The 25,202-nt window shown below is 37.4% G+C and overlaps 1 protein-coding gene across 39 annotated transcripts in view; it reads right to left on the reverse strand.

The window, feature by feature from the left end:
* Positions 1 to 13,570: 13,570 nt before the first annotated feature.
* LOC124367531 (myosin heavy chain, muscle) overlaps positions 13,571 to 25,202 on the reverse strand; it is a 51,511-nt gene continuing 39,879 nt past the window's right edge. For 23 of the 39 annotated variants that reach the window (XM_046824423.1, XM_046824437.1, XM_046824427.1 and 20 more), the window contains exons 24-38: positions 23,372 to 23,644; positions 22,794 to 22,894; positions 22,420 to 22,678; positions 21,611 to 21,864; positions 20,963 to 21,041; positions 19,342 to 19,587; positions 19,039 to 19,235; positions 18,544 to 18,893; positions 18,120 to 18,360; positions 17,848 to 17,989; positions 17,523 to 17,732; positions 17,141 to 17,410; positions 16,574 to 16,750; positions 16,204 to 16,452; positions 13,571 to 13,865 (exon numbers count right to left, since the gene is read on the reverse strand). In XM_046824423.1, coding sequence (XP_046680379.1) covers positions 13,779 to 13,865; positions 16,204 to 16,452; positions 16,574 to 16,750; positions 17,141 to 17,410; positions 17,523 to 17,732; positions 17,848 to 17,989; positions 18,120 to 18,360; positions 18,544 to 18,893; positions 19,039 to 19,235; positions 19,342 to 19,587; positions 20,963 to 21,041; positions 21,611 to 21,864; positions 22,420 to 22,678; positions 22,794 to 22,894; positions 23,372 to 23,644 — 3,135 coding nt within the window. In that variant the 3' untranslated portion in view covers positions 13,571 to 13,778. Of the gene's footprint in view, positions 13,866 to 15,575; positions 15,624 to 16,203; positions 16,453 to 16,573; positions 16,751 to 17,140; positions 17,411 to 17,522; positions 17,733 to 17,847; positions 17,990 to 18,119; positions 18,361 to 18,543; positions 18,894 to 19,038; positions 19,236 to 19,341; positions 19,588 to 20,432; positions 20,512 to 20,962; positions 21,042 to 21,610; positions 21,865 to 22,419; positions 22,679 to 22,793; positions 22,895 to 23,371; positions 23,645 to 25,202 lie in introns of all 39 variants that reach the window. The other 16 variants (XM_046824457.1, XM_046824456.1, XM_046824418.1 and 13 more) reach the window with 2 other exon arrangements.

A 25,202-nucleotide genomic window follows, 5' to 3' on the forward strand; every position in this document is an offset into this window, starting at 1 on the left:
ATTACTCAAGGTGTGCGAATTTCTAAAAAACTTAATTAGCTGGAGAAGTAATAATTGTATGATTTGGAATTGAAATAAAAATGTACATAATACATTATTTATAAAAAGTATGATATAGAACACTCATATCCTAATTGGACCAAAATATCTCATTTTTAAAACTTCTACTTAAAATTTAAAATTATTAAATACATAATAAAAATGAAAAATGTTTAGGCGTTCTATGAAAGATTATTGTGATAACCAATATTGCTTCTAACATACGAAACATCTATGATGTTCACTAAGCTAAATAAAAATTGACTCGTCCAATTTTGATTTCGCCAAAAGAGGGGAATTGCACTGATTCCATATAAATTCTCAATTTTTTTTGGCCCATAGCCCTTTTACAAATTTACATAAAAAAGTATTTGTATTTTCTCACTGTTCGCACACCGTACTTATTATATTCTGTATTTTAACCAGTGGGTAACTAACACTACCTCTAAGACGCTTAGTGTACAAACTGTGTAGATCTGTAGATAGGATTTATAACTGTAACTGAAAAATTAGAGATTTCTCCTAACAATGCATTGTTATGTTTTAATTGATTTTATGAGGTCCGTTGATCCTATTGTAGTACAATTAACCAACTCTTGTTATTGTTGAGTGTTTTTATTTTTATATTTCATTTGCTCATTTTGTTTTTCCATTATTATAATTATCATTTCTGATAGTTTTAGAAGTTGTAAATAAATAATTGCTTGTTTTACAATGTTGTGTTTTATTTTCTTTGACCCAATTTACAAGTACGGGTAAGAAGTGGAGATATAATTATTCAGTGTTTATTGAGGATTGGTAAATGTTGCCATCTACACAGCTGGAGGAGATGAATTGTTATTGACTAGAGTACATCCAACGATTCAATCATACTTTTTCACTTTATTTTATATAGATATTTGTTGGTACAGATATCATAAAAACTACAGAAATTAATTATTTAAATCAGGCTGCAGAGGTAGACGAACAGGACCTGTCCTCCCCCAAGAGAATTTTATTTCAAAATAATCAATCGCCTAATAGTCTATTTTCTACTAAAAATAACATTTATGTTGCAACTTTGAAATCAATCATAATCTATTATAAAATTCAAACTTTATTACTATTTAAATTTAAGAAATACGGCACTGCACATATAATTATTCAATTCTGTTCATGATACTGAATATTTGAATTTCAACGTAACGTAGCAACTAGTAAAGTGAGGTTAGTTCTTACTTTTTCTTGTAGCTTCTACCTGTATCCGCTACAAGCGAGTATGACATATGTTGACATTGATTTAGAATCATACGTTACAGAGTATTCATAAAATGGTACAGGTACATGTTAAAGTTAGTCTACTGTTACTGTTACTGCTGAACGAGTCCGAGTACTTTGTACTAGAAAAGGCAGTAATATGTATCGTAAAAATACCTGTAACAGTAACCTTTACTAGTACTTTCGGTTTGCGGACAGATGTGTACCCGGTGCAAAGTATATGTTACAGTAGTCCCAACTTGATCAGTTGTTGAAGTAATGAGTAAGTTGCCAAGCTCTGAAGAAGTCAATGTAGTTGCATACAAGGTTTTCAGAGTGCTTCATTTGAGGGAAGATGCTGGACAATAAAAAGATTGAACAACGCAGGCCTTAAAAGGGAACCATGTGGAACTCCTGAAAGTGCGGGCAACTCTGTTCAAAATCCTCCACTAAACCTGACCACCAGGCATTGCCCAGAGAGGTAGCTCTTGATCCACTGCAGATTCTAAAAGAACAAAGCTTGGTAACCAGATAGGTATTATATGGTCGAATACCTTGGCAAACTCTAGATAATAGCATCAACCTGTAGATGATTGGAAAATGATGCTGTGATGTAGTTTTGAAAAACTGCAAGATTTGTGGAGGTTGACCAGTCTGGCATAAAACCTTGTTGCTCTTCCATGATAACATTTTTATGACAAAGTTTAGTAAGGCCAAAAGCACACCTTCAAATATTTTGCCAGGATGGTTTGTATCACCACTGGTCTGTAGTTGCGAACATCATTCTTGCTTCTAGGCATGTATTTGGATTATAAATCCAGTCTTCAAATTATCGGGAAAATTCCTTTCTGCATAAAAAGATTGAAAAAGATGGTTAAATGAGGAGTGATAACACTTGAGCAATTTTAGCATCCATAGAGGTATTGAATCCGGACCAGGGCCTTTGTTTGGATCAAGATCAACAAGCTTCTCTTCCATCTTAACACAATTAACAATTCAAATAGACAAATTCAGGTTAATCAAGGATTTTTAAGAGCTAGGGTTACTGTTAGGCAATCTTTATGTAAACAGACGCAAAGAACGAGGCAAACAATTCACACATGGTAGAAGGATCCTGAGCGACAATACCATCCAAGAACATTTTACCTGGAGCACCTAGATTTCCTCTTCGATTCTTAACATGACTTCAAAAAGCCTTGACATTGACTGGAATTGTCAAGTTTAAGTTTTTTTCAGTGCCTTACAACTACGTCTCGAGTTTGAGAAATTCAAATAGCCAACCTCCTTGTGTGTAGATTTATAGATCTAAGTAGAGTTTTCTTGAAAATAACTAACAGCTTCAATTTGCTTGAAAATCACTTAGGAAAATTTTCACAATCAGCTAGCTTTAGAAGAGAATAGCATTTGATCAGTTCCTCCAAGAGTTTGCAGAACTCAAAGAAATTCCCTTAATATCAAAGGACCGGATAGTGTATGGTATTCTTTAAAGATGTTTCAACACACCTTCCTAATTGCATTTCACGACATGAACCAACAATCCACGATCGCAAGATCCAGAGCAACTGTTTTATTGTTGTAGACAGAGCTGCATTGATGGAGGCCAAATGTTGCAGATATGTCCCGTATGTACTGCGGAGGAAAGGTCGAGTAGGTTCTATAGCATTCCGAGTGGGCTGAGGAAGATTACAATCACCCACAATCAAAGTACCAATATGAGAAGAATGTTCAACAATCACTTCTTCAATAGTATCACACAAAATTCACCATTAGACTGATTTGGAGAGATTTAAACCCCACCGACAACAAAACACACCAAGAAACTGCAACAAGAACACACTCAACTGAATATTTAGATAGCTGGATGGACCACGATTTAAAGTTTTTATGTAGGGCTATTAAAACTCCTCCACGACTTTGCTTGAAACTAAAATCTTCGTTCCTGGCCCGTATGTAACATAATTCAGCAATCCAAGCTCATAAGTAAGTTTTTAGATATCTTAGAATATTAAAATTTTGATAAAATACAGATAAATTATCTAGACCGTTGGACTTATTTAGCTTTTTGATTGACTTTAGCAATGGATTACATACCAGAGATATATTTCATGCTTAGGTCCTTTTTGCCTTCCAGAGTTCGTCTCTTGAGTTCCTCTCTCAAATTTGAAAGGAACTTCCGCTCTCTCTTGGTCCTGTCTCTGGCAAAACCAACAGATGCAAAGGATTGGTCTAAGCTTTCAAGAACCTTAGGTGAAAATTCTTTGAGTATTTTAATAGCATCCTGGCTGTTGTTGAAGGTTTAGTTTGAGAGGTCTGCATCACCCATCAATTTAGGCTGTACACCTAGTCTAGACAACCTAATATTATCTGCCCCTACTTCAGGTCTAATCAAAGCCTTTATTTTATATGCATCGTGATTCTTCCTAACCATCACCGGATCACCATATCCAGGTCAACCAAGCCATATACTATGATGTTAGAGCTATATTTATAACGCTCGTTGATCTCTTGGATTACTTCTTCCGGACTAATCACCAGTTATGCCCTGGTTACTCAAGGTTTCAACTTGTTTTCCTATTATTTACAAATTCGACTCTCAGAGCCTGCAAGTCTCGGCTCAAACTAAGAGAGTTTATCATTTAGGTAACTAATGTCTTTTATATCAACCATGTCCTTGGACATAGATTTGAATGAGTCCGTAGCAATTAGTAACTTGGACATGTTAAATGAAAGATCAGACTTTCGATTTAAAAGTGTGTTTATAGGCAAGACAATCGTTGCGATTACAGTTTCATTTCTTCTTTTTGTCATTGGCATACTACGATTTTGGCATACGGACACTCAGTGTGAAAACACCTTCCGCATTTGCTGTCACAGTCTTATCAGAATTCAAAACTGATGTGGTTTACTTGTGAGTTGAAGACATGGTTTTTTTGTGCTCTGTTTTGGACGTAAAAAAGTAGTGGTGTTATTCTTGAGTCTTAATGTATGATTGGCACAAAAGTGTAAAGTAAATTTTTTTAAATAACACTTAGGTATTAGTTTCAAGAATTGAAGTGACACAAGAAAATTATCTGTGAAAAAACTATTTTATTTTTTTCCATATAGAACAAGATTGCTTGAAATGAGTTTGGAGATAAGAAAGATCTGTAATAGTGATAAGAGGAGATAAGGACAGGGACCACAGAGCTGACCTTGAGCTGTCCCCAGATTGCAGGCAATTAGATCAGTCTGTGTTGTTGTCTTACATAAATCCTGAACAGCCTCTGAACATAATTTCTGTGACCACTCTAAGTCTGCCAAATAGAGTATAATTAACAGATCCATTAAACCTTATTGACATTTTTTATTAACATTTTTTTTTTATTCATCGACAATCTCCATTCTTTGACCAGAGTAGACTGCCAAAACTCTTTAATCACAGATACCATTTCATTGACAAATTCCACCCTTCCTAACCAGACTAGCCTGCCAAAACTCAGCAACAACAGCTGCAATTTTATTATTATAATAATTATATTAGCACAATTAAATACCATGGCACCCAAATTCAATGAAGGCGACAAAATCTTTGCTAAAATTAGGGGCTATCCTTACTGGCCAGCAATTATTGACAATGTAACACGTAATGAAAAACATACAAAATATAATGTAATATTTTTTGGAACGAAAGAAACAGCCTCAGTAAGTGACAAGGATGTCTGTTTATACTCTGAGTATAAAACACATACATGGAAGACCTAAAACAAATGATTATAGAAATAAGATTTTCAATGAAGCTCTAAAAGAAGCAGAAGCCAATGAACCATCGACAGCTGAACACAGCACAAATTACGGTGCTGAAGGAAGAAGAAAAACTAGACACTGAAACACTATTGCATGGATAAAAATCCCAAAAAAAAACTCAAGGACACATGTCTGGAGAACATCTGGAAGAACTAGAGAGGAGTTTGCTTGAAAAACAAACCTGGAGGGACGATGAAAACAACCTTCAAATGGCTGCCAAATAGGAGCCGCGCTTCTAGAGGAAAAACAAATTACTGACAGAAGAGAACGGTAAACTTAAACAACAGCTCGCCAGCCTTGAAGCGTTAATTGAAGAACATGAACAAAAGGAGGGAAAACTACATCTCAAAGCTTGAGCATCTGCAGCAAAAAATTGCAGACACAGAAACTCCAAGTCGGAAAAGGAAGAGAGAGATCAGCTTGCAAACATACAAAAGATATTTGAAGACCATGACAAAAGTCAAGTAGCCCTAATTGAGGAATTTGAAAGTAAAAATTAAAAAAACAAGGCAACATCATCATCTCACTAAATAGACAACTACAGAAGCTGGATGATAATTCTAAAACAGTTTTCACAAAGTGAAACCCAGACAGACTCTCCTCAAACAACCAATATCCCATCAACTCTAACCTCTGAATCCAAACTCTATACAGACAGAGCTAACCCAACTAAAGCAGAGGCAAGACAGAATGGAAAGGACTGTCGAACAATTGAAAACACATCTGCAACCCCAGACTGTCGACTGCGGACCAAACCCCAGACGTTTGGTGGATGTAAAAACATCAAATAACTATGTCCAGATTTCAGACAACATAAAAAATTGCAATCAAAAGGTAAACGACTCCAGAGAGGTGGCACCAAAACAGCACCCTGTACAGTGTTTCTTTGCAAGTGGTAAAAGCCACGCAAAAAACCAATACCATTCAACAAACAAAATTGAAACCCCTCAACTCTGAAGTACAGTGGACCAAGAAACCCCAAAAAAACGCCATAATTAAAACCAAAAGAGGACTCTTATGAAGCATTCTTTGTAAAGCATATAGAGTACTATAGAGAATGCATGATGAAAGATCACAAGCAAAAAGGAGTAAAAAGTGACTTGTTCAGTGCTTGTTGACGGCACTTCCCAGCCTCACCATCTGTGCCTCGGGTCACCATCCAACAGACTCCACCAAAAGCCCAAGACATAACACCCTCACACCTTGAAACTAAGAGCACCGCAAACGTCAATATTTACAGGATTAAAGACAAGCTCAAATTTTTTTAGACATAGAACAGCCAAAAACTGCTCCACCTTAACTATTCTCCATCAAAACATTCAAGGAATCTCCAAAAAAATAAACAGACTCCTTCAATATAATAGAAGAAACAAAACCTGAGATACTAATCTTTTCAGAACATGGCCTAAAACAAGATCAAATTGAAGAAAATTTTCAATTCAATTCCGTACTACACTTTAAGAGCCCACTATAGCAGAGAAGTCCACAAACAAGGCGGTGTAGCTATTTATGTCGTAGAGGGCTTGGAGGCACATACTGAATCAATCGAGATACACCAGCTCTGTGAAGAACTCACGTGTGAACTGGCACTTGTCAAGATTAAAATAAAAAACTTCACTATTCAAGTAATGGGAATATATAGATCTCCAGCAGGGTAACATTGATGATGCACTGAACATATTGTCACAATCACTGGAAGATACCCAAAGCCGAGAGCTCGCCCACTTATTGTAATGGGGAGATATAAATATTGATAATATGAAACCTGACAGGAATAACAGCAAGGCTGAATGAAATACTCGCTCTTCATGACATGACAAGGATAGACTTGCCCCCTACCAGAATAACCCTCACTCGGAAACCTCGATTGACTGCTTATGCACCAATCTTGACCCAGCAGACATCATCACAGATGTAATAAGCACTGGACTCTCAGACCACACTGCCCAAACTTGCAAAATTCTATCCACAAAACAACCCCAAAGGCCACAGATCCTACAAAGGTGCTTAAATCACAGAAACCTAAATGAACTTAAAGCCCTTCTTCAGCAAGAGGACTGGGAACCTGTCATGCTGCCTTTATCAGCAGAAGAAGCATACAAAATCTTCAACGCAAAAACTGTCACTGGCACTCAACACAGCATGCCCCAAGATAAGGAAAAGACCCAAACCTAGACCTAAACCAAAACTGTTTTCGGATAAAGAAGCACTGCAGCTAAAAAACACCTACCTGGAGAGACTGCAGCAATACAATGTGACAGGTGATGACAATCACAAAAAGAAAGCAGCCGAAATCAAGAAATCCTATGACCTAAGGCTCAGATCTCTACGGAAACAAGCATCCGAAAATTACATCAACAATGCAGACAATAAATCAAAGGCCATATGGAAACTTATTAATAATGTGAGAGTCAGAAAAAACGCAAAAGTCTGAAATAAAACTGCGGATAGATGGCAAAATGGTCGATGATGCAGAGCAAATTGCAGCCCATCTGAACGAATTTTTCACCTATTGCTGACCAAACTCTGGAAAATGATCAAAAACAGGGTAGTGACAATGGGCCGTATACCAAGATCTACAAATCACACACTGACCTCTATGGCCCCCACAAACGAAGCAGAAATAAAAAGACGCTGTAAGAAACCTAAAATCAAAGAATTCCTCTGGGACCGATGAAATATCATCTAAGCTCTTAAAGCACTGTGTAAATGAACTCTATGCCCCACTGGAAATGATATTTAACAAATCATTTGCCCAAGGTCAATTCCCAACAGGCATGAAAATCTCAAAGGTCTATCCAAAGTACAAAAAAGGATGCCCAGCAACAGACAGCAGCAGCTACCGACCAATTTCCCTCATTTTAACCTTCTCATAAGCTCTGTGAGAAAAATTAGCTCTTAAAAGGCTAATGACATACTGCAATGAAAACAACCTACTTACAAAGCACACAGCACGGCTTTACAAAGGGCAAGTCAACAAAACAACTGCAATGATAAAACTAATAGAAAACTGTGATAGATGACCTTGAAGAAAGAAAAACTCTCAACTGCTCTCTTCCTGGACTTCTCTAAGGCTTTCGATTGCCTGAGCCACGGTCTCATCATCAGGAAGCTTGAAGCCCTAGGCATATGTGGTACAGCTAAAGAATGGTTTAAAAGCTACCTGACTGGACGACATCAACTGGTAGAACTACAACACACAACCAAAAATATTACGACAAATATCCAATCCAGCATGCTGCCGGTAACCCGAGGAGTACCAACAGGGCTCCGTTTTGGGACCGGTTGCTCTTCATCTTATTCACCAATGATATGCCCCAACATCTACAGGACTACTGCAGTACCATAATGTATGCAGATGACAACCACCCTGCTGTTAAGTGATAAAACACCTGAGAACCTAGCTATCAACTCATACATATCCCTAAATTCAGCCTACCAGTACTGTCATAACAATGATTTGGTTGTCAACCCCACCAAAACCAGCCAAATGGGATTTGGATATCTTAATCAAGAGGTACCACAGATTCCAGGTGTCACTATGGAAAACAAAGTAAAATTCCTGGGCCTAACCCTTGACAGCATGTTAAAACTGGACCACACACATAGACAACCTTTGTAGAAAACTGAACTCCAGTGTTTATGCAATCAAACAAATCAAAGCCATAAGTGACCTAACTACAGCAAGAACAGCATATTTTGCACTCTTTGAGACCCATCTAAGGTATGGCCTTGCTGTTTGGGGAGCAGGCCTCTGCAACAAACATCCAAAGAATTTTGCTAATACAAAAGAGGGCCATCAGAATCCTGGCTGGACTACAGAGACTGGACACTTGCAGAGGTGCTTTCAAGTCACTTGGAATCCTAACTATCATCAACCTATACATACAAGAAACAGTCATGCATGCTGATGGACAAAACATGACAAGGGGCTCTGATATACACACGCACAACACCCGCAACGCACAACTCTACAGTCTTCCAGCACACCGCCTAGCTCAATATGAGAAAAAACCAACGTATACGGGAATTAAATTCCTCAATCGACTGCCCAGAAACCTAAGATCAAGAAATGGGATTAAATTGAAGATAGGACTCCACAGCTGGCTGGCCGAACGGCCTTTCTACACCATAAATGAGTTCCTTCAACATGGATAGACTGTCCAAAAAAACATCTCAATAAGTTTTAACAAGTTATGTACAACATCATTGTAAAACTGACACCATTTCTGTTCTGATGAACATGAAATAAAGAATATTTTGATTTGATTGATTTGATTTGATGTGCCACACGGGGCATTCAGTATCCATACTGATCAAAAACAACAGCTGATGGTGTTACTTTTGAGTCAAACAGTGGTCTACCTGACAGTATCTATGAAACACACAGCCCAAAGCTACTCAATTCACCCCTAACGGTGCACCAAAAAGAACATGCGAGGCTAACTAAAATAATGATTGTATGATGATGATGGAGTGGTATTTTCGCCAAAGGCTATGCAGATGTAGAATTAGTATAGAAATTCAGAGGAATGATTTCTGATCATATGCCTCAAAAACCCCTTGGACTACCCCTAGAGGGTATACTAATATCTGTCAAGGTAGCTTGACCGAGGGAAATAACGAAGTTTTACGGACAAAACCTAGGTTTTGACATAAAAATAACCTGTATATCAAATTGCGTACATTACAATGGTTAGGTTGGTCTATGAATGAATAAACGTTTATAGGCCTATATTATGGACCTGTAGTTTCGAAAATAAGCATTCGCGGTCCGCTTAGTTCTAAATTTAAGCGGCTGGTGTCATTACTATAATCAAAGTTTTTTTTGGATAAAACCGCTTCCAGAAATTGCTAGTCTAAATTCAAATTTTCAAGTATTTCGGCCTCATTGTGAAGAATCATCTTCAGTTAACAAATATAAAACTAAAACTGTTAAGACAAATTTTTTATGGTAAAAATGTACAGTGAGGCCAAAATGTACAAGATTTGAATTGTATTAGCACATTTTTGAAACGGCTTGGCCTGGAAAACCTTGTTATTAGTATTTGTAGTCATAATATACAGATGTGTAGTTCAGAAACAGATATTGTTTGACTCTGGATGAGTTCGAAATTCAGTTCAGATTAACGAGAGGCTTAATATATATGAAAAAACATGAAAAATAGTTTTTTAGGTTATTCGCACACGTACCTTCTCTCTCTCTCTCTCTCTCTCCTCTCTCTCTCTCTCTCTCACCCCCTCACTCTCCCTCCCCTCACACTCCCCCTCTCACTCTCTCTTCTTAAGTTAATTGGATTATATTTAGGACTCTTTTTGGATATTTAGTTCTTTATAGAGCATATTTTGTTTCTTATCATATAGTCCATTTGGAGTTTGTCCACTTTTTTCTTATCTTTCATTGTAATTTGACAAAACATTCAGCTTCATATTTAAGGGTAGGCTCTACAACAACTTTGTACATTGTCATTTTGGTTTCCAACGTAGATCTGTTTGACCCAAAGTAATGAATCCAAAATTTGTATACTCTTCATACGTTATTGCATTTTGTATTCAATATGCATTATGTTACCCATGTTAATTATAATTGTTAAAATATTACGTTTAGTTTATTTCCAACACTTTATTACGAATCGCATGCATCTAGTATATGTTTTAAAGTAGTTGTATTTGACTATTTTTGTGGACATTAATTTTACCTACCCCTGGGTATGACCACAGTTTACTGTATGCAGTATAGTATAGTTCAGTACGATACGTGGTGTGGCGTACTGTACTATAATCTAATATAGTACTGTAGTAGACTTTGGTGAGATCGTCCTCAGAGCGAGTATTTGCAAAGCAACTCAACAATCACATTCAAATTCTCAACCATGTAGTACATAGAGTAACAGAATTACAGACACTGTCATCGTTATATCATAATAAAAGAAACGTAAACTTCATCGATTTTTACATTGCGATATCTTTTAAATATGTCCGTATTAAACCATTGATCTTGGAAAAGCTATGTGAAAAAGTTTATAATTAAATTTTAAGATCGTTTCCAACAGACAATACAATTAACTTACAGTTGTATTACAACTTGAAACCTCCAGTACATCCATTTACACGTTCCTTTAAGTCTATAAATTTATTATTTCATCACATTCATTATTATTATCTATCAATTTATCAATAAACTTTTTAAATTTGTACTGTAATTTGCACAATGTACAATCAAAATGGCAATTGTTAATATGAATGACTAAAAACGTCCTTAGCCAATGAACTGAGGAGGCATTAAACTGTTTAACTGGAAAAGTACATTTGGACTATCTAAACCCAAAGTCTCTTGCAAACGTTTATACTCAAGATTTTAGAGACCATTGTTCCAGAGAGATGTTGATGTCATCACGATTCAACTTGGCAACGTTATTGTCAATAGCTACCGTGATGCCTATACGAATAAATATATTGACGTACTGTTTAGTCGAGTTTCATAAATGATTGTTACGACTATCGATAGTTTCGAGAATCGATGTTGCAATAATCTTTTATCATTTACCGATTTGAGACTCACTTGAAATAGCTATCATTGTAAAACATTATAATTAGAATGGAGTGTTTAAAATGACAAAAGTATATTTGAAACACTTTATTTTTTTCAAGATGGCGAAGCGTCGGTTGGGAGGTTTCTAGTTCAACACACCTGATGCATACCACTTCAGTACAGATCACATGATATTGGATCCAATTTGTTTACTTGAGTATGGCAAAAGTTAGAGGTAGCAGCATCCTTACCTTCTTTCCAGGTCATTTTTTTATAATTCTGCTAACTTTTTTGGATTTCGGTCTCGGTTAATATATTCTAGCCGTTGTGATAACGAACTTTGTACACTACAAAATCTATAAAATGTATATTTTGGTTCAGAAGAATTACTCTGTATTGACATTTCCCAAGACAGTACTTGAAAATATTAAATTTCTTCCCAATTAGTGACAAGTTAGACCATTTTTAGTAATTTGACTCTATAAAAAGAAAATGTTTTGACTCATTCAAAAATTGAAGTCATTTGATTTAAATGTGTTTAAAGTCCATCACTGTTTAGTTTATTATTTTTAATTGCCTAGTGGGGCTTCAAATATACGTATTAAAGCACTTGCACAGTTTTATCCTAAGTTCTACTTTGGCTTGTACGACATTTGGTTTATTGATTTGCTATCTTTCAAGCACGTTCAACCGTATATTTCAGGAGCTTAGTTTTGGAAAAAGAGCAGATTTCAGCTCTCGAAACATATCGCTGTGTCTCAGTTTTTGTAATACTCTATCACATTTTAAAATCATTTAAGGCCCTGGTAATATAAAAATGTATACTTTTTAAGTCAATTTCAATTGATTGGGTTTCAGTAATTTGATTCTTAATTTGGTACAGTGGGTCGGTGGTTAAAATAATTCTAATATTCTCGATGGTTCTCATTTTTTGTCTCCCCCCCCCCCCCGTGTAGGTATTACTTTTTACGTTGGGAAAAAGGAAAAGTGAAGAGTGCCCGTTCTTGAAGTTTTTATACATAAGAACTTTGGTGTGCCTGTATGTTATCTACATATTCCATAGTGCGTTCAGCATTCATGCGCCTTCAATACGTCGCCGCAATATACGCATTACTCAAACCCCTTTCTGTCCCACAAAGTGTTCTTAAACTAATAAAAGTTGTCGGTCTTAGATTTTCCCCAGACAATCTATCATGAGACCAACCTGTATTCCAAATGAAAAGATTCTAGCTTGTTGGGAATTGCCTAGACATTAGGCTATATTTGAGTCAGTCACTGTCATATATTTGACTGAGTCACTGAGTGTATCAGATCAGTCAGTCATCTAGCTTTTCAAACTAGGATAACGTGTCGAAGCGTATTTTCCTAGAATCTATAAGAAGCTAGAAGCTAATATTACAACTATACATATTTTGGCATAAAGTATCATTTTTATATGTTTAAGATACCACTTTCTCTCTGGTTATTTTAAAAGTTAATTTCTTATATTTTTAAAACTATGCTGAGTGATAATGAAGTCGATGTATTCGTAGTACTGATAATATTAATCTGCTATGGATGAAAATAATCACTTTTATAAATAGATTGTGTGCAAGAACGTAGCCAGGAAAAAAAATTGGGGGGTGGGGTTCCAGACACCTGGTATTTTCTCGTAGTGCACAGAGAATAAGGCTCCATTTTGACCTTAAAAGTGCTTGACACGTTTCTTTGTTGAGAACGCTTTTTCAGCAGTACATGTCAGTAATACTGAATTATTTAAATAATAATAGTTTACTAAAAATGTAATTGGAAAATTTGAAAATTGAGGGGGGTCGAGACCCATTGAAGCCCCTCGCTGGGTACGTCCTTGATTGTGCGTACATGATGCATATATAATCTTAACCCATAGGACTATATAGTCCTGATGTAGTGTCACAGTTATGATCATTTCTTAATTAACAACTAATCACTTTGGTTGAAGGTTAAAGAACAACACATGGGTACAATATCACGATTTAAACTTCTTTATTAAATAACATTAAAGAAGCCAATGTATATATATAATAATAATAATAGTGTTTGCGTGTACGGTTTATCGTGAACTGTAGCAGCTAGCCGAGGCTAGCTTTGGAATTATTTTACATAAATAACTTAGTCATTCTTCAAAATAAATACATATCCATTGAGTAACAAATCAACAAAGAAGCGCTCAGAAGTCCCCATCAGGGTGTAGATCGAACCTGGGTGGGAAAGAAGCGCCATCGAATGTCGGCCTGATGGGGGGTGGTCTGTGTGTCTGTAACAGTAGAAACTGTGTTACACTGGTACTGTTACACTGCAGATACTGTGGCATATAGGGGAGAAGACAAGAGGGAGGAGTGGAAGAGGAAAACAAAGTGGAAGAGGAGAAAACCCTGAAAATTCTCAGCTAAAAGAGTTGAGTTAGCTCCCAAGAGAGCATACTGCATGAACCATTTTAAATTATAAAGTAAATGATCATGTAAATGATAAACGTGGATGAAGTTGTGTTAGGTAATAAAAATCTAAATTTCATAAAATTAGAACTATACAACAATTTAATAGACTGTAACGTTCGATGGCAAAACTAGTTAAAAACATATTGAAAAATAAATTTTTATTGTCGAATGTTCACATTTTAATTTTAATTAATTAACTATGTCGATGAATTACATTTTAAATCAATTTGCTGTTACTGTAATTTTATTAGGTATTACATTTTTGTAAACGTTCAATAGATAGCCAGGAGAGAGTTCTTATAACATGGAAAATGTAATAAAAATGGACCAATCTATGATCCTTGTAGTGGCCATAGATAAATATACATGGGATCAAGAGACTCACGATGTACTCTCAATAAAACTCAAAAAATATATGTTGTGCCATTACAATTATCTTTTCTTTAATGCATTTTGTTAAAAGTGTTGACGCTATTTTTAGTTTATTTCATTAAGTTATTTATTTAATTTGCAGGTAAAAGTTATAAAGGTCTTCTGGCACTAACTTCAAAAATTACATAACGAGTAGAACTAACTGTTACCAATAGGTTAAGAATGGTAAGATCGTACCGTTAAAAACGTTAAAGTTAAAAGGTTTTTATTTAGACTAAGAATTTAACATTAAATCGAGTGGTAAATCATACTTTCAAAATTAAATTGAAAAATGTAATACAATACACACAGCTAATCGTATAAAGTACGCTAATTTTATCTCATTTATGGTCTATTTCACACATAAGCGATAACAAAAGGTACAATAATGTAAACAAATTGGTGAATTGTGATTAAATTGTCATTTGTGTACAGGTTACATACTGTGTTTATAAATCTGTGTACAGGTTATGTACTGTGTTTATGGTTTGGTCTGTTGAGATTAGTATACTTTAAGGATGGTAAAAAGTGATCATCTTGGGGTTATAGGACTGTGGGTATACAATGTTACAATTAGTAGGGTTTAACTTGCAGGGGAGATGTGTGGATGAAGTATGTATTGAAATGATTCCACATGTATTGTGTAGTTTGCTGGGAAATAACAAAACACATACAACCCAAACGTAACTCATGGCTACAACAGGTTAAGGGGACACAGTGACAATACAAACAAACGGTGCCGTTCTGCTGCAAAAGAAAAGGAACAGGGCACGAACAAACAGTTGAGAAATCAACACTGTCGAGTTTCAAAGACACAAAAACAAAATCCTTGGAACCACAGAACAATGATGGGTTCTTTCCAAAGAGGATAAAACCAAGCCACATTATAACAAGTGCGCTTTATGGTCACAATAAACGGGAATCTATGGGAACTATTTGACTTCGCTCCCGTATCCAGGTTCACTCCCTGTTACAGGAGTGTGGGTTCTACCCGCTAAGATCCCTGGGGAAGCCAAAGAACTAATAGGCACCCAGACTAAGAACTAGTTCATTCAGGGTGCAAGCATCAGACCTATGTTTTCACTATTTCATGCCTTGTTCTGCTTGCTAAGACTTACTATGGAAAGTCAAGTTTACTCGACGGGGAGTTTGCTGCGCTTCTGAGCCTGTCAACCACAACAATTGTTACAGAATTCCATTTTTTTCTTTATCTAAACTACGAACTAAAAGTACCGGTTTATTTGTACACCATTTTTACAGTTATTTAGCTCAACGTTTAAAAAATTTACAGGAACATTTAAAAAAGCAATTACAAAGTTATGAGATTTATGTTAAATTTATTTAATTCGCCAATGAACTATTTTGTAATTTATCAATATTTTTGTACTAACCAGTAAAAGTTATATCAAAGTTTTTTTAAACATTTATATATTAAATCTGAGAGAGGAATTTACGAAAGATTGTTCAACTAAACTTTTAACAGTATATTTTTTGCCAAATTTTTGACATTTTATATTAAAAAGATTTTAAAATTTCTATTAATAATATTGTAACATATAACACGCAAAGATATTCAAGTTTTAATAATTCACGCTACAATCATAATATATACGATAACACTATATCAAGAAATATAACGTAGTCGATATGAACCATTGTCAAAATGAAACTAATTGATAACTAAGAGAGAATTTACTCGTATTTTCTTACGCGTATGAGTTACGGACATTTAACTCTAACACTCACCAACGGGCTGGAACCACGCGCCGCTGATCCCGCTCGTCCTTTCGATCTGAACTTGGCAATAGCCTGCTCTGCGAGGTCTGCTCTCTCTTCCGCTTCTTCCAGTTCTTGTTGTGCCTTGCGGAACTTGGCGAGGTTGAGTGCGGCGATCTCTTCTGCCTCCTCAATCTGTCTCTTGTAGGTCTTGATCTTCTGCTGCAGTTTGTCTACCAGATCCTGCATGCGCTCCTGGTTCTTGCGGTCTTCATCGGCCTGTAAATATGATGGTGTAAGTCATCTGCTGGATGGTCAAAGCGTGGATTTTTCAAGATGTGCATTGTGAATTTGTCATTGAGATTAACTGGAAACAGTTTTGCCAAGAGAAGCTAAATACCTGGAAGCTAAGCTCCTTGATGCGGCGCTCGGACTTCCTCAGGTTCTTCTGGGCGTCCGCATGCCGTCTCTGTTCACCGTCCAGTTCGTTCTCCAGCTCTCGCACACGCTGTTCCAGCTTGGCGATGGCCTTCTTTCCACCCTTCAGTGCGTTGTTCTCGGCTTCGTCCAGTCTCACCTGAAGCCCAAGTACATATTAAGTGTTACTCCCCAATTGAAAATGTACGAGAAGATACTGTTTACTTTCGTCGCAGTATTAATTAATGTTCCAAATCAAAGGTGCTGAACATACCGTAAGTGTTTATTTGTAATCGTGGACATTGATGTTGTCTTTTATTACTTAAAATAGGTAAAGGATGTAATATAATCAAAGTTGTTTTATCAATTTACCAACAGTTTAGATATAATGCCAATTTTGTTGCAATATCTTCAACAAAATTATTCAACAACCCACAGGAGAACAAGAACCTATCCGTGGTTGAAGAATTGGTTGAAGAATCTTGTAAAACCTCTGAAAAAGAAACTATAGTTCTATTAGTTATTAATTAAAAGACTATTGTTCATTTACCTGGAGTTCCTTGATCTGTGTCTCAAGCGCCTTGCGCAGCTTCTCTTGTGTCTGGGCATGGTCCTGTTCGGCGCGGAGCTCGTCGGCAAGTCGGGCAGCGTCCACCATCGCCTTCTTCGCCTTCTCTTCGGAGTTCTTGGCCTCGTTGAGCAGCTCGTCCAGGTCGGCGTGGAGTGTCTGGAGTTCGCTCTCCAGCTTCCTCTTGGCTGCTGACGCGCTGGTAGCCTGTGCGCTCAGCTCGTTCAGCTGTTCCTGGGCGTCGCTCAATTCCTGAAGGGAATAGGAATTTCAAATTAAAAAATGAAAATCCTTACGAAAAGTAATGTACAAGTTGAAAGCGCGTTTAAGCCTATTAGCAGTTATATTTTGGAACAATCGTTACCTGTTCGGCCTGTCGTCGGCCACGGTCGGCCTGCTCCAGTAGTGTCCTCGACTCTTCCAGTTCGTTCTGCAGAGCGTTTGCTCGCCTCTCGCTGATACCCAGCTGTTCTCGGGCATCATCACGAGCGCGCTGTTCTTCCTCCAGGGCGGTCTGCACGTCCTTAAGTTGGGCCTGGTACCGCTTAATGTTCTTCTGAGCTTCGGCGTTGGCCTGAAAATCAATAGAGTTGAAAATTTGAAGATGTATCCTCGATAAGAAAAAGATTAGAATGTATTTTGTGAAAGTAATTGTACATGTAATAGTTTATTTTGCAAACTATTCATACCTTATTGGCATGGTCCAGAGCGATTTCGAGCTCATTGATGTCGGCTTCCAACTTCTTCTTCATGCGCAGAGCCTCAGCCTTACCCTTGGCCTCGGCTTCCAAGCTGGCTTGCATTGAGTCCAGAGCACGCTGGTGGTTCTTCCTGTAATCACGTAACACAAATCATTTAAATAAATTATTGACCAACGCTGTACTCTTAATTAGTTACGAGAATACTAGTCATTTCAATGAAAAAAAGTTGTGAAAGTATAAAAGCAGAATTGGTTTCTCACCTTGTGTTCTCGAATTCCTCTTCCTTCTCCTGGATCCTCCTGTCGATTTCCTGTCTGACCTGGGACAGCTCCAGCTGTGATCGCAGAACCTTGTTCTCCTCCTGTTCCAGAGCGGCTTCGGCCTCTTCCAGAGCGGCCTGCAGTTCGTCCTTCTCCACTTCCAATCGCTTGCGGGCCTTCTCGATCTCGTGGATGTTTCGGCCTCCCTCTCCGATCTGGTCCAGCAGGTCCTTGACCTCATCTGTAATTAAGTTCGTTAACTGTATTCTCCACATATTGAGTAATATTCTGGTATTCAATATGAAAACTAACAATTCTCCACAAATATCAATGCTAAGATTAAGTTGTATTTACCTATGGGAATGAAATAGAATTGAGAAACCAATATTTCATCTTCAATTCGTTAAAGAGTTTAAACACTCACCAGCCAAGTTCTTGTTCTCACGGCGCACAGCCTCCAGTTGTTCCTGGGCCTCCTCATAAGCACCCTTCAGCCTGAACAGCTCAGTAGAGTAGTTCCTGCACTCCTTCTGGCTAGCGTCAAGCTCGGCAGCGAGATCATCAACCTTGAGCTTCCATTCGCCGATGATCTTGTCGATGGCCTTGGCCTTCTTCTCAGCGGCATTGGCAACAGCAGTAGCGCGGTCCACCTCGAGTTGAAGGTCTTCCACCTCGGTCGACAGACGCTGCTTGGTCTTCTCCAGAGCGATCACCTTCTGGTTCAGTGACTCGATGGTCTCCTCAGCCTCGGCCAGACGAGCCTGGAGTTTGCGCCTGAAAAATGTAACTTGTTAAAGCACATGCTGTATCACCCTTTTTGGCAAATTCAATACTTGTGAGCAGTGGAATATTGTGTGATTTGGACGTCGAAGAACGTCTTTGTAAAAAAGGGCTTTAGTAAGAAATATTAAGTACTTACTTAGCCTCCTCCAGCTCCTCAGCCCGAGCGACTCCTTCGCTCTCGTACTTTGATCGCCACAGTTGAGCTTCAGCGTTGGCCTTGCTCAACTGCCTCTGCAAGTCACCCTTGCCCTCGGCTTCCTCCTCAACCTGTTCGCGCAGGTTGTCCAAGTCGTGTTCCAGGTTGCGGAACTTTCCAAGGAGAGTTGCACGCTCCTGCAGAGGTTATTTGAATTAGGAATGAAGTTTTTACACTGTTATAGCATTGAACAAATTCAATGTCCCCAAGAGTTTATGGGAATAATTTTGGTTATAAACTCACCCTGGACTCCTCGTCGGCCAACCTCTTGGTGTCCTCGAGCTGGGTGGTCAGAGAGATCTTGATCTTGCTGAGCTGAGACACCTGAGACTCGGCCTCCTCCAGTTGGCGGAGCAGGTCGGAGTTCTCGATGCTCAACTTCTTCTTGGCGGCGTCGAAGTCGTTGAGGGTGCGGTTGGTTTCATCAAGCTTGCCCTGGACGTCGTTCAGTTGCTGTTGCAGCTGCTTGGCGACCTTCTCAGTGGCGGCCTGAGTGGGAAGATTGTCGGTCAAGTGATGCTCACATTAGTTAAGATAATGTTTTAGTGATGTTGGTATGATCACAAGTTGGTTTTAATGGAAAGAACACAAGAAATTAAATGTTTTTGAATGGTAAAAATATAATAAGTTGTTGAGCTTGTTTGATTAATTGAGAAGTATAGAATTTGGCAAAGAAAAGATGAAACATGTAAACATAATCTAAATTTAATTGTAAAATTACTATAAATTGAAAAATATTTGTTAAAGTGTTATGATTAATCAGAGAAACAAAACTTCTTGGACATTACACTTAAAGTTCTTTTAAGCTAATAACATGGACTCATTTAGTTACGATGTTCAACAGTCTAATGACAGTGAAGCAGCTACGTATTTTGAAAATTAACTTAGTAGTTACAAAGCGTAAGTTTTTAACATAAAGGTTTTAAACTAATTACTAAAACACAAAAACACTCGGACGACGGACAAGGGATTGAAAAACGTTTTAGTGGTGAGGAAATGTTAATAACCAACGAAGCATCTTTTGGAAGCCCAATCCCAGTCGATAGCTCCTGTTGAATCTTGCAGATGTAGGTTTTGTTTGATGGGTTTTTTAGAAGTTAGTGATAGATATATTATATGTAGATGAGTACAACACATTTTACGAATGTTATCTGAAGATACTGTTCCACATAAGCTGCACAAAAGCGGCGTATATTTAGATGGCAAAGCGTGGCTAACCTAAACTTTTCTATACACACAGAATTACTATTCTATGTATCAGCTGAAGCAGTGTGAGTGTGTGTTTAGTGTGTGTTATTGTCGCAGCACAGCTGTTTTGTGTAGTTCTCTTGTACCTTCTCATTGGTCAGATGGTCAACTCCCGCCCTCAGGTCGTTGAGTTCCAAAGCGTACTGCTGCTTATCCTTTTCAACTCTGTGCACACAACAGTGTTATAGCAAAGGGGTCAAACAAAACACCCAAACACTTGTTCCCTTTATCCTTACAAAGTTAGGTACATGGATAGTCTGAAACCCTTTAAAATTGAGATACGAGTATTTCATCCCATGTTGAGAATTTATGGATGTGTCTGTCAAGTGCATTACAAAATTGATTGTATTCAATTTTGTGGAGAATATTACAAGTACATGTTTAGGTTCGTGTATGCTGCGCGAAAATGTGTAATTAAAGAGAATAATACTCTCTTTGACTTTAAGAACTTTGGAAACTGGTGGATCTCCAGAAATGAAGGTTGCTCAGGGGATCTTGAAATGTTCTGCATCATCTACTGGTGCGATACTGAAAGAGAAGGAGAGACAGAGACGAAGATGTCATGCTATGACGTCATGCTGAAGGGTATGGGTATAGGGTATGGGGGTATGGGTACCTTCTCCCTGGTGAGCTGGTCGACGGCGGCACGGGTGTTGTTGAGCTCGTTGTGCACGGAGTTGCGGTCGTGCTCAGCCCTACACCAGCATAACCAGTTATATCCACCCTCCACCAGAATATACCGGTTCAAAAAACACTCAACCGGTTACGACACACAAGCGTCGCATAGCTTGTTTAGGTAACAGCTTATGGGATGTTTTTGATTCTTGATATTACACGTCAAAATTTCAAAATTTATTTTCCAGTTTAAAAGCCGAGGAATATATTTTTCAAAAATCATCTTTATGGATGGTACAATCTAAAACTATTTATAATCCATGAAATAAAGCAAAAAACTTCGTATTGTAAATATTTGACAGGTCATTGTGCAACAATATTATCACTAGAAAGAAGGTTTCAATATAAGTTTTGATCAATGATGAGAAACATAGGATACTTTTAACTTTAGAATCTTGGAAATGAACTCAAATAATCTGTTCCATGCGAAAAGGTTTAGATTACTTATTTATAGACTTGATATATGCCAAGTCTTACAAGAGAATACAATTAATTGATGAGCAAAGTTCAAACGTTTGTTTGAAAAAAGCAAGATCTGTTGTTTAATTTTTTTGATTGCCTTAAGGCTCAAAGAAGGATTGCTACTCACTTAGCCTTCAGCTTGTTGAGTTGGTCGATCTGTTCTCCCATCTCAGCAACGGCGTCATTGTGCTTCTTGCGGAGGTTGGCCAGGGTGGACTCGTGCTGGATGTTGGCTTCCTCGAGGTCTCGGCGGAGCTTGCTCATCTCAGCTTCTCGCTTCTTGTTGAGCTCGATCTGGGCGGAGGTGGCACCACCGGCTTCCTCAAGACGTTCTCCCAACTCTTCCAGTTCACGAGCCAGGTCAGCGCGTTGTTTCTCGGCCTATCGATAGAAAAATATTAATACGAATTAGCGGCATCTGATACAAAATGGATCATCATTTTAAGTTCATCAAGAAATAATTAATTTAGTAAGCCTTCCAGGATTAAAAATCAAAATGTCGTGTACATCATCCTATTTTATGGTACTCTATTGAAGAATTTTCTCTTGGAGATCTTTTTAATCTCGAATTTCAAATTTGGCACTAAATTACGAGATGCTCAAAATTGATCTGCGTGCAGCCTTCCCTGAATTACCACGAATAACTGCAATATTACAGCACAGTAAGTGTTATTGTGGACAAGTCAAGTATATACATATACTCAACATGCATGAGGCCATTCCGTCGATTCCTGTTAGTTACTATCTATGCATACGCGTATTATGCATACATGTACAGATGTAGTTGGAATGGATGATTTAATGAGCTACTGAGTGTTTCATAATTTTAAGCCTGCCAACTGTATATATTAGAATGTACTTGTAGTATCTCATTTGATATAAGTACTGTGAAAGGTGTATTTATTGAAATATCGAAAAAGACTTGTTCCTTCTCACCTTAGCTCTAGCCTGTCGCTCAGCCTCAACTTCCTCTTCGAGTTCCTCAATGCGGGCCTGGAGTTCCTTGATCTGTTTCTGGAGCTTGCCAACCAGGGACTGTTCATCCTCGAGCTTGGCGGTCAGAGAGGCGATTTCCTTGTCCTTGCGCTGAATGGTCTGTTCCAGTTCCTTCTTGTTGCGTTCGAGGTCGGCGACGGCTTCCTGAGTCAACTTCAGATCGCCCTCAACCTTCCTCTTGGTCTTCTCAACGTCTCCACTGTAAAAGGCCAGTTCATAGTTGGTGTTCATGCAGAATCGTTAAACTAATATTGCTGACACAAGAAGACGTAAAGTTTTTTTTTGGATTTGAAGCAAAATTGAATTTTACTTACCGCAGCTTCTTCTCGCGTTCCAGGGAGTCCTCGAGTTCGTCCAGGGTCTGTTCCAGTTTCGTCTTGACCTTGTTGAGGTGGTTGATCTTGTCCTCAGCAGCCTGTGCATACGTTAAGGTGAGTATTCGGTCGTTAATGTGGTTTAGATATTGTATGTTACTAATATAAGAGGGATTTTCTTAAAACAATTTAGCAAGGGACCAACTATTTTTTATTAGATGGTATGGTGGTATTTCCGTTGAATATCAAAAAGAATACTTGCAGGTTTTTAAGATATAATGTAGTTTCATTACTGTTAATAAAATGGGAGAAGAGATATAAAATTGGGAAAAAATAAAAAGTCAAGTATTTTGCGAATGTGTACTCACAGATTATTTTAACGAATATGCTAAACTCTATACTGTGAGTAAAAATGATTTTGTTTTAAATTGGAAAGTTCATACTTTTATTTAAAAGTCTAATTTCTTATTGTAAACATTTTATTTGTTTAAATGTAAGACGATTATTTAACAAGCTAAACAGACTTACGACCTACTGTTCTTGAAAGAACTAGTTCATCTAAAGAACGGTTCACTCACCTGGAGTTCCTCAGCGGTCTTCTGAGTGGTCTCGCCGGACAGCTTCTTCTCCTTGTTCAACTTGTTGATGAGCTCATCCTGGTGGGCGATCTCGTCGTTCAAGTTGCGGATCTGGTGGTCCTTGGTGGCCTTGTCCTGGTCGGACTTCTGGACGGCAAGTTCGAGGTCCTCGATGTCCTTCTTGAGTCCAGCGACTTCCTGTTCCAGCTTCTTCTTCTGCTGGAACAGTTGGTTCCTGGCATCCTCTTCCTGTTGCAGGCGGTCCTGGGTGTCCTGTGGGAGAGAGGATAAATATATTAGAAGAGCTCTTTAAAGGATTTGTAGGATTAAGAGGCTGGGTACAATATATTTCGCATGAGTGACAATTATTGTGAAGGCAACTATGTATAAAATGCAATATATTGAGTAGTTCATAACGAATCAATCATCAGACAGGAGTTTAGAGTTCAATTGTAGATTAAAAATTAAAGTTTTCATTTAAATGACCAAACCAATTTTCAAAGTACGATTAGGTTTTACTCTATTGAATAGTAATTAAAGTATTGGAGATTAAAGAATGCTAAAGTAAGTGTTCTTTAAAGTAAGAGTGTATGTTATAAAATGAAAGAATAGGTTATTTAATTTTACTAGAATAACGAACAGAATAAAATCTGAAGATGTTTGTTGAAAGTGAGTGATCCTCTATTACAATAACATCTCTACAATCTACAACTTAAGTATTGTTGAGTAGGTAAATTACAAGTGTCAGAGTACATTAATAATAATCAAATTTTAAAATTTCAAAAAATATTGTGCAATATATACCTTACAATTTTTTTAGTCTCTTCACAACTTTAATAATATCAAAATAGAAGAAATACTAATAGGTACGATTATAAAATTAATTTGGTTGTTAAGAAAGTTTTTTTAAAGCTATAATGAAGTATAGAAGATAATAAAGGAAGAAAATCATAACTAAAGAGAACAAAAAATACATATACAATTTGTATAAGTGTACTGGTAAAATATTTTGTACAATCAAGAATTAAAATACTTCTTAAAGTCCATTAGAAAATAACTTTAAGGTGTTCCTTTGAATATCTAGGCATCTTCTAAATTAAAATCATAAGAAAAGCAGCATCAGTCAATCTGGTTGTTAAAGTCTCTGCTGTTGCTAATTGAAGACCCATTATTTTAAAACAGACCTAGTTATTTTATTTTCACTTCTTTAGATGTCCCTCCATTCCGTATATAATGAGTATTCAAGTTAACGAGCTTCCGTGCATAATGGCCTAGTCTACACAAGGCCCGAATTTGGCCTGAGGCCAGTCAACACCGCCTTGTAGCTCATTAGCTCACAATGTGTCTTTGTGTCACCGGTACACTGGAGTCATTCATAACTGTTATTTTGGCATGCACGTAAAACGAGCAAGCCGCGCCGCCGGTGTAAGTATTAAATTACACCTGTTATTTTCTCCTAGAACTACTCATATTGAAAAATAGACGCACCTGTTACGGGCGTACACTCGTAAGATTATTTTATTTGTCATATTTATTTGTGGAGGCAAATTATGGGCGAGTTATTCAGAGGAGATTGTTATTTTCTTTTGAAATAACGTCTTCATGTAACTGAAGTAATTCCATTATCGATGAATGTCTAAAGAATAATCTTAAATAATGATGTAATATTTTAAATATAAAACTTTTTTTACAACGAGAACTTATAAATATTTTGCATTGAAATCGTATTTGTGGCTACAATTTAAACCTTTTCCTAAACTTCCGTTAAAAATGTGTAAGTTAATACGTTCGCAAATTAATTTCAGTATAGCAATACTGTATTGACGTTAGC

The sequence above is a fragment of the Homalodisca vitripennis genome, chromosome 8 (assembly GCF_021130785.1).
Source record: "Homalodisca vitripennis isolate AUS2020 chromosome 8, UT_GWSS_2.1, whole genome shotgun sequence".
NCBI lineage: Eukaryota > Metazoa > Arthropoda > Insecta > Hemiptera > Cicadellidae > Homalodisca > Homalodisca vitripennis.